This window comes from Pterocles gutturalis, unplaced genomic scaffold (assembly GCF_000699245.1).
Source record: "Pterocles gutturalis isolate BGI_N339 unplaced genomic scaffold, ASM69924v1 scaffold5279, whole genome shotgun sequence".
NCBI lineage: Eukaryota > Metazoa > Chordata > Aves > Pterocliformes > Pteroclidae > Pterocles > Pterocles gutturalis.
In genome coordinates this window covers 1-9,527 of record NW_010127952.1, presented here as the reverse complement: position 1 = coordinate 9,527, position 9,527 = coordinate 1, and the positions used below count along the sequence as shown (strand labels likewise).

Sequence of the window (9,527 nt, the reverse complement as noted above, 5' to 3'; positions counted from 1 at the left end):
CTATCTTCCTATTTGAACTCCCAGTTATTTTCTAACTTAGATGGTGAAGTTTGAAGATTGGGTTCTGGAGATCTAGCTTTCAGACTGGACTTCTGTCCCAATGCCAAGCCCTTTAAGGCCACTGAAAGGCTGGAAAGAGTTTTTCCTCAGTCTCATGATGCCCGAACTGGCAAAGAACTACTCACTACATTGCTTTCATTTGCCCAGTTCTGCCAAGAGACTGACTTTAGCCTCACCAAGTACTGGAAGATCACTCAGCCTTGAAAGCAATGAAACCAAGGCCAATTAAGGAAGACACATTTCATTCATTTAGACACCTGCCTCTCCCCATACCTGTGAAAATAGTTGAAGATACAGATTTCATCTCCTGAGCCCATGCTACTCAGCTAAACCCATTTATATTATGACAGAAGAATGTTAAAAAAAAAAGAAAAAAAAGGCTATAACATCTGGCTTCCCTGAGCCTGGGGGGAAGCTGGACAAATTTGGCTCTAAACTGGAGTGACATTGTCCTCAGCTGAAATGCTAGGCACTAGAAACCTCCCACCCAACCTGTCAAGCTGGACAGCTGAGACAACGTGGTTGAAAACAACAATCTTCATGTAGGGTCTGAAGCCCACTTGTAGGGCCCTGGCTCTAGGAGAGAGTGCCTGGGCTGGCAGAAAGCTCCAGTGCTACTGGAGCTACTACCCCAACAAAAGCTCCAGTGCTACTTCTGTTCCTGAGAGCATACAGTGTTAGGATTCCTGTTCACAGCAACAAGCGTGCACACAAAAAGCAGGTAACTATCCAGCCCTTTGTAATAAAAAGCTATAAATTGCCAGACTCTTGGTGCAGGGGAGGTGTTCAATTGTGATATTGATTGCTGCACAGCTAAACTTTGCTCTGCTGTTTTCACTCATTTCCCCTTGCCGGGTCACCCAGAGCAGCAGACGTTCTTGTAACTGAAGGGTACTTTGGGAGAGAGCAGTTCTTTGACTGCATTGCTTAATTAATACATTATTTCGATCATGTTCTTTATCACCTACTCCTATTAAAAACAGAAAACCATTTCATGAACCATATTACTGTATAACAGATGCAACTCCTGAGAATTCATGATCTAGTCAAAGAGAAATATGTAGTCAGTAAACTATGACTTGGAAATGCTGCAGTCTTGGTCAACTGGATCAACTGGTCAATGCGGGTAACGTGTTGACATCCTGCTGCTATGTTTATGCTCTAAAGAAATGAATGCCACCTTAGAAAATAGGCTGCCATTATGTCATCACTTTTTATTTGTTCATCACTGATTTTATTATGCAGTTGTTTGCAAGAGTGTAAAAAAAAAAGTTGTTATTGCCATTTCTTATTGTAAAATAGTGAATGTGTTTGATTTCCCTCAGTCCCTCTGACTCCTCACCTAGCTCTAGTTAACCACGGGGCTGACTGATCTCATGTAGGTAATACAGGCTGGAGCATTTGGGAAACGCAGGTCACTTCAGCACCTTTTGTTTAAAAAGGGAGAATTTGCTGAATTTGATTGGATCCAAATTCCCTTCAGCATGAAAGGCGGTGCCTGTGAAACACTCTTCTTCTCTCCCAAGAGCCTCCTTAAGCGCTACTGCAGGAAGTGAGAGTATGTCAGCACCCTAGGCTTGCTTTAATTGATAGGGTAGGTCTGGGAGAAGCTGTTTCCTCTGCAGGGCTTTCTTAGCCTTGCCTTGAATGTTTCTCCTAGATCAATGAGAGCAAATTCGGGCAATCACCATCACCCAGCAGCCACGGGACCTTGCCAGTTCTGTAGATATGGCAGGGTCTTGCAGTTTCAGGGCTGTAGCTCCTTGGGCTTTTACATGGAGGGTGTTTCAGGCAACATCAGCCAACATCTATGTGTTAGGCTATGAAGTCTACAAGGAGTAAGAACAACAGCAGAAAATGAGAATAAAATACACTTTTTTTTCTCTTGAAAATGTATATATTCCTAATTTTAACCTGCTGTAGTAAAATATATATGTATAGATACATATATGCAAATAAATAATTATTTTTTGTATTTATAAATTCTTCTAAGTATTTATAAAAACAAAGTCTTTTCCTCCTCCTAAATATTGTTAGAAATAAAATGTTCCCCAGTGTTTTTGTATGTCAAAGACAAAGTAATGCTCAATGAAGTGTGACGTGATGAGAATTTTTCTACGTGCTTTAGAGGGGCCAGGATTTTATCCATGGAATAAAGTGGGAACTATTTCTGCAAGACAGAGTCCAAACATTGGCAAAGGAAGTTTTAATAGATTTTTACATGACACAAAGCCAAAAGTATTCATAAATGACTGATGTCTCAAATTCCATGGCAAAAATCCTACTGAGTTCAACAGAAGATTTTCCCTCGACTGCAGTGATCATCAGATCAGAAATGAGGGAGCAAAAATCAGTTTCTTGATGCTCAGTATGTATTTTAACATAATAAAACGTGTTAGCAACAGCGTTAGAACAGCTCATTCATACAGTACTTCTAATTAGAAAAGCATGATCAGGAGGCCCTCCAGAAATTTGTGAGGGAAACCTCTGACTGCTAGTTAGTGGGTTTGAATTTTGAATGCTTCTTTCCCAGTAGGGTAAGGTTAAGTGGAGCAGGTAAAACTGCTACTTTTGTACATATTTTGTTGGTTATAAACACCACTGACAGCCATACTCCTTCTGTAAGCAGTTATTAAAACCAGTGGCATCAGTCTCATTGCACTCCATTTTTTTAAAAGATGAAACAACAGTGCTGAGCACTCTGGTAGTGGTTAAGTAATAAAATACAAAATTACCCCTTTTAACATAGTATATGACATTATGGGTAGAGTTTTCCAAACCCCTTCACCAACACAGTCGATTAGTAGCCTAAGCTACCAGTCATTTTGAAAAATGTGGTTTAGCTTTTTTCTTAACTTTGCCTTAGAGTCCAAGCTCTTTCCGCTCAATGGACTAGTTTTACTCCAGTGAAATAAAGACGCTCCATTTCCAAAATTTATAAGGTTCATTTATTACCTCTAGTAACATATTATACTGTATAAATACTCTATCCTTGTTATATGTCCTTTTAAAAAAGCGATAACTTAGAAGATCACATTAGACAAGAAGTATAAAAATAAATACGCTCATTATATGCATTTAATACAAATTATAACCCTTCCCAGAAGGGAAAGAAATATAAAATACTTATAAAGTATATAAAATCTATAGTAATATATTTTACTATATACATATGGAAAGCCATATTCTCTCATTGTCTATGGACTGGCACAAACTTTTAATTATGCAAATGTTGGCGTATTGCTGTGGATGGACCTGCTATCCTTCAGCTTTGTCTTCCCGCCTTATCAGTGATTTGAGCACTACAAACCCATCAGAGGCCACACAGGAGAGGTTCCCACTCATAGCGGGATTTCTTTGGATTTTTTTTTTTTTTTTTAACCCTAATACAAGCAATTTCCTTTGGCTAGGGTAAGATAAAATATCTGAATGTGAAAGCACAACTCAAATGCTCACAAATGCCATCAGTCTGTTTGACAGGATGGTAGGATGGTAGGACCAAGCTTGAATCAGAAAAGCCAGTGGAAGGTATGCAGAAGGCACAAAGAACAACTACTCAGAGATGCTGCCTGCTCCATGAAGATTTCCACTTTTTCTAGCCTCTGGATTACGTATGCCACAATGGCATCAGAGTGGACGAGAGAAATGGACAGGCACATTGGGATGACATAAAAATAACTTTAAAAAATTACATTCTGGTTATTTGTAGAGCTGACTGACTTTTCTTGACATTTCTTACTTTTTACAGGTAGAGAATATGGCTTTATTTTTATATAAAACTATTCTCTGAAACAATAGCAGCCATGAATGACATAGTTAAAGCTCCTTTTCTAATCCTGTTTTTTGTCCTTTGTGAGGTAGGTAAGCCCTGACCAATTATTTTAAGCTATCTTTTCCGCTCCCCTTTCCCTCCCCTTCCTACACATGGGGACTTGATCAGTACCACAATATAAATCCAAAACAAGGGAGAAATAACTGAACCCCAAAATGTTTGCTTAAATGTGTTTTGGCCACTGCTCATGTTTTTTTTTTTTTTTTTTTTTTTTTAAATTTGTAACAGACTTTTAAAAAAAGGCAATTATAATGCCCTTGGGCCTTATCTGCTGAAGACGAGTGAGTGACATGGGTCTGCTATCCTATCAAATTTTCAGTTGGCGGGGTATTTTTAGGATGCAATGCCAACTAAAGCTATTTGCACTGTCCCACCTCAACGGATCCTCACCATAAATTTTGTATGCAAAAACACACATGCTGCCTCTAGCCCTCTTTTTTTTTTTTTCAGTGCATTGTTCTGAAGGAAAAAAAATAATAAAAAAAAATTTAGCTTTCCCAACTTATACTATTTAACTGCAGTCCGTAACATTGCAGAAGTCTATTAAGTGTTTTGGTTTCTTGGAAGGCTCACAGCTTTCTTGCGGCAGCACGCTGCCATCGTAAGAAATACATTTCAACAATCTCTTCTTGAAACCTTTCCCACACGTCTTAGAGCAGGGTGACCAGTCCCCCAGCTGCCACTGCGGGCAGGACACATCAGCGCAGAGACGGACATCACTAGGCTTCAGCTCCTGGGCGCAGTCAGTGGCCGGCCGCCCCCGGGGGTCCCGGCACTCCACTGCCCGCCGCTGCCAGCCCGAGCCGCATGACTTAGAGCACTCGCCCCACTCCTCGATGACCCACTCGGAGGAGATGATCTCCTTGATGGCATTGAAGGACTCTTTCTTTCTAGTGGGCGCCTTCTCCGACCCAGGCTGTGTGGGCTTCTTCACAAAATAGGTGAACTTGATCTTGGGCTGCGGTTTGTGAGGACCTGGATGGTCAGAGGCTCCTTCAGAGGGCTGAAACTGCGGATCCTCTCCAGGGCAGCGGAGGAGCCACTGTACCTCAGCACACTGCCCTTGTAGGTGATGTCCTGCTCCAGTGTCGACAAGGTGTAATCGCCGTTGAGGACATAGGTGCCATCTGTGGCTTTGATGGCGAGGAAGCTGCCATCGTGCCTTGCACCCCGGTGGTTTCGCTGCTTCACCTCAATGTTCGTTGCCCCAGCTGGAATGGTGACAACATCATGGTAGCCGGGCCTGTCCAAAAGAAAAGAGAAAGACTGAGTCCTCCACTCTTCCCTGTGAAAGGGAAGAAGCTGCCTGGCACATGACTGGAATACATCTGAAGCTGAAGCATTAAGCTCATGAGCCGCCAACCTAATTGAATTAATGGATTAAGTGATTTGCAAAATAATATCCCATGTTATTGCTACGGCAGAGGTGTGCTCACATGTAAGGGGCTTCCTTTCACTGCGATCTCACTGTAAGTTATCTTCAGTCAGATGGCTCTGACAGATCAAATCTCAGTTCCAACAATAAACTGGGGCAACACCTCCCTGACTTGGAAATCCAAAGCTTACATCCACAAAGCACTCACCAGAACAAAAAAATAGCAGCAGTTATACACTCACTTTGCTCTAACAAGCGTGCCAGACACTTTCTTGCAAGTGGATCCATTGCCACCACAGATACCGCATTTGTCAAACTTCTTATTGGATCCTATCATACGGTCACAGCCGGCTTTTACACACTGTCCCTGGACGCAGACGGAGGTGGAATCAGGGCTACATGGGGTACCGTCCACAACCTTTGCAGGAAAGAAGCAGTAGCACCTTTGATTAGAAGATGGACGTTGCTTTGAAATTGCGTAATACAGACACATACAAAACATGGACAGGTGGAAGACCTGCAGCACCTGTATTTTCAAGGCTTTTGAAACCAAAAACCAAAGCAGCCCATAGAGAGCTGGGGGTATATAGTGCTACTTCACCTCACTTACAAAAACGTTGCCACGGCAACAGGAGAAAACAACCAATTTCATTTTCTATTAACATCCTCCTCAAACCCCTCCACCCACAAAACTGTTTTACTGATTTCATACAAAGAAATAATGTTGTTTCCTAATGTCACTAGAAGGTAGTCACGTCCTTGACCAAAACTGCTTTTAATGGTGTTCAGTGTATCTTTTATTTCTAGGACTACTGCTCTGCAAAAACCATCTGTGTCACTGCCCTCGCAGTTATTGGCTCTCAGCATCTTATGACAGTGAGTTCAAGTAGCTATGCAAGATGAACATTTTTTTCTTCTGTTTATTTTAAGCTGTCAGCGTATTTGTAACTGGTATGAAAAAGCACCAATGTTTTGGCAAAGAACTCCCACAGTTTTCCAAACATATCTCAATGTAATCAAATTGGTGGAAGGAGAGGAAAGGAAACTAGGGTGGAGTGGGTGGAAGAGGTGGTATGTGTGAAATAACTTGAAGGACTGTGCCAGATTATTTAAAGCATGCTGTATGTGTAGGAAGAGAAGGAAGAATCTAGCTTAAATATGAGAAAGACATAATTTCAGATTTCTACATTCCTTGACTCTTAACTTCCCATAAAGAGTTAGAGAAAATAAAAATCTTATTCATTATTACATGAAAGAGATACAGTTTTGAAATACCTTTGGCTGTAAAACAAAGAAGTATCCTGTTCCTTTTGCTCGGCAGACCAGCTTGCATCTGTCTTTTGGAGAGACACCGGCAAACTTGGGTGTCCACTCCACTGCAGGCCCGCTTCCAAAGGGAGACTTGGAAAACTCATTGTGCTTTTCACATTGTTCCTCCCTAAAGGTTTTGCCTGCAGGCAGAGGAAAGACATGAGGACATCAGATCATCTTTCTGTACATGCTCTTCCTGCACAAGATACCCTCCCTCTACCTCAAAAATGGGGAAAAGATTACCATCATTGTCTGGACAGTCCTCGATGTTACATGATCTGTATTGCACCCGCTTCCCTTCACAGTATTTCCCCCCGTTCCTTGGGACGGGGTTGTCACACTCCCTGAAGGAGTACTGCACTCCACCGCCGCAGGTCCGGGAGCACTCTCCCCATGGCCCCCAGGATCCCCAGCTCCCATGCACCGGGGTCTGGAACAACAAGCAAAAGCAGAACAAAAAAATTAATACAGTAAAAGCAAAAGCAAACCAAACCACAAAAACCACAACCGTGCTCATTTTCAGCTAAGCCACTTGTAAAAAAAATACTCCAAGTTTGTTTTACTGGCTCTCTGCCTCCATTTGTTCAAGCCCTTTCAACTGAATACTCCCACTAAAGCACTATCCGTGCTCCTCTGAAACCCAGGACATATTCCGTATTTCTTTTTTAATACTTACATCATAATGCTTCTTCTCAGTTTTATTCACACACTTGCCATTCATGCACCACTTCCCTTCCCCGCAACTGGTGCCATCTGCCCAAGGGAAGTGTTTGGTTTGGCACACGAGCAGTCCTCCAGAAGTTCCAGTACACCACAGCGTCGTACACGTACTGGCTGCATCGGGGCAGTGCTTGGACTCATCTCCAAATGTAAACTGGCACTGTCTGTTGGCGTCGTACAACGTGCCAGGCAAGTCAGAAGGAAGCTGGATTGGTTTGTGGGGCTTGTCCAACAAACACTCACCTGAAAAGGAAGAAAAAAGAAAAAAGAAAAAAAAAAAAAGCAGACAATGCTGTCAGTGAGTGCGGTCTCAAAAGGGAAAAATGTATTTCCATCTCTGGAACTGCATTTGCTTTGTAACATAAGTCTTTGAGCCAATTTGTGCCATCGTTTTTGTGAAACTAAGGGTCTTCTAAATTCATCTGCAGATTGTAAAAGGTTAACTCTATGCTGTAGCAGAAAGCACTCTGTTAAGAAAAAGAAAGAAAAAAGAAAGAAAAAAAAGCAAAGCAATAAACCACAAGAGCTTAAATACCACGTGAATGGAAAGCTTAATAATCTTACCATGACCATTATCCAAAAATGTTGTAATCATGTAGGCACTACACGGAGACCAAGGCTGGCTGCGATCCAGATTGGAAAGCATCGATGCCATCATGTGGAAATCCCGGCTTATTCCATTAATACCAGCACACTGCTTTGCATCGTCATGAGGCATGTTAAACACGTGCCCTTAAAAAAAATAATAATATAAGGAGAGCTTGTGATTTTAGGAAGTCTGTCCTATGCATTACCAATACTATTTTAAACATTACTCTAGAGCTGTTCATAGCTTGTTCTTTAGATAATAACCTGAATCTGAATACTGCCTAACTTTAAGCAGATGGCACTATATCTCCACTCCCCTCACAGGCTTCTCACATGCTTTTTTTCTGCAGTCAGTCAAATACACAGCTCTTGCAGACATTGCCGTGCAGACCGGATTTGCTTTCCACAGTTCAACCCTGCTACACGGCAAAGCTTTGCCTCCTCCTGACTCTGCCAGGGAGGCTGAGCAGCTCTTTGCTTTACGGCATCGAGCCGGCTTCAATTAATCACGTGAAATGCCTTTTCAAAGTTTCAAGTACCTAGTTCGTGGGCTGTTGTAAAGGCAGCCTGTAAACCATCGTCTTCTATGATAGAGCAACTGCGGTTTAGATCACAAACTGTTCCCACATCAGCCATCCCAAGAGTATCACATGTCTTGGCACCGCAGAGGTCCTGTAAAAAAAGGCAGTTTCATTATTAATCAGATCAGAGACTTAACCTTGGCAAGAAACATGCAGCCCTGGCAGTTTGCCTTTACTTATGGAAAGAGCATAAATATTCAGCACTTCAATGGGTATGATGGCAAAAATCTGTCTTTGGAACATACACAAGGCTTACACGTAGAAATAAAATGCATAATTTCCATACTAAACCTGCTAAAAATATATGAGGCAGAAACACGTTGCACGTACTGTGAGTTTCACCTGCGATGGCGCAAACAGCAAAATAAACGACTAAATACAAAGCAGTTCATTTTGGTTTTAGCCTACTTTGATGAAGCTGTGATGACAGGAGACTGCCTCTGAATGCCTTTTTGGAGGTCTTCCGGCAGAGGGGGCCTCCAGGGGCAGGAAGCAATGGGCGTGGGGATGGGGATTTGACCTCCGCGTCCCTCACCTGCCTGGTGAAGAGGATTGCCGTGTCATAGTGCTCAGCGTGCCGGTCACTGGGAGGGTTGTGCTGCTTCTGCCAGCTGCAGAAGTTTCTCAAAGTCAGGGCCGCGTTGGAAGAGATATCGGGTCCCTTCCGCTCCTCGTAAATGACCATGATTTTCACCACCACGAGGCTGATGGAGTTGCGGATGCTGGGGTGCTTGTACAACTTGGCTGCCACAGAGAGCAGCGTCAGGAGATAGTGCTTCAGCCCGCTGCCGTGGAACTCCGCCATGGACTGATCTGCTACCAGCATGGTCTCCACATAGCGGGGGCTGGACACAAACCTCTTCTTCCTTCTGCTTCTCGTATCTGCATCCAAAAGAGAGAGGAAGAGGGAGGGAAAGCACAGGTTAGTGCAACAAGAGAAACACTGCTACAAGAGACCACTGTAAGAAACCCCAAACACACCGATACTCAAGATTTGCACCTAAGGGATGCACCCCACGCTGCCGCGCCCAGCTCCCGCCCCCAAACTTCAGCAGCCTCG

At 42.9% G+C, this 9,527-nt stretch overlaps 1 protein-coding gene across 1 annotated transcript; it reads right to left on the bottom strand.

Moving 5' to 3' along the window:
* Nucleotides 1-4,403: 4,403 nt before the first annotated feature.
* Nucleotides 4,404-9,349, bottom strand: LOC104466111 (A disintegrin and metalloproteinase with thrombospondin motifs 1-like; the record flags this gene model as incomplete). The annotated part of the gene is given in 9 exon segments (XM_010079441.1): nt 4,404-4,858; nt 4,861-5,135; nt 5,510-5,685; nt 6,543-6,718; nt 6,822-7,008; nt 7,255-7,541; nt 7,863-8,030; nt 8,426-8,558; nt 9,003-9,349. Coding segments are annotated over 9 exon segments (2,204 nt in total), but the record flags the coding sequence as incomplete, so codon positions are not given.
* Nucleotides 9,350-9,527: the final 178 nt, after the last annotated feature.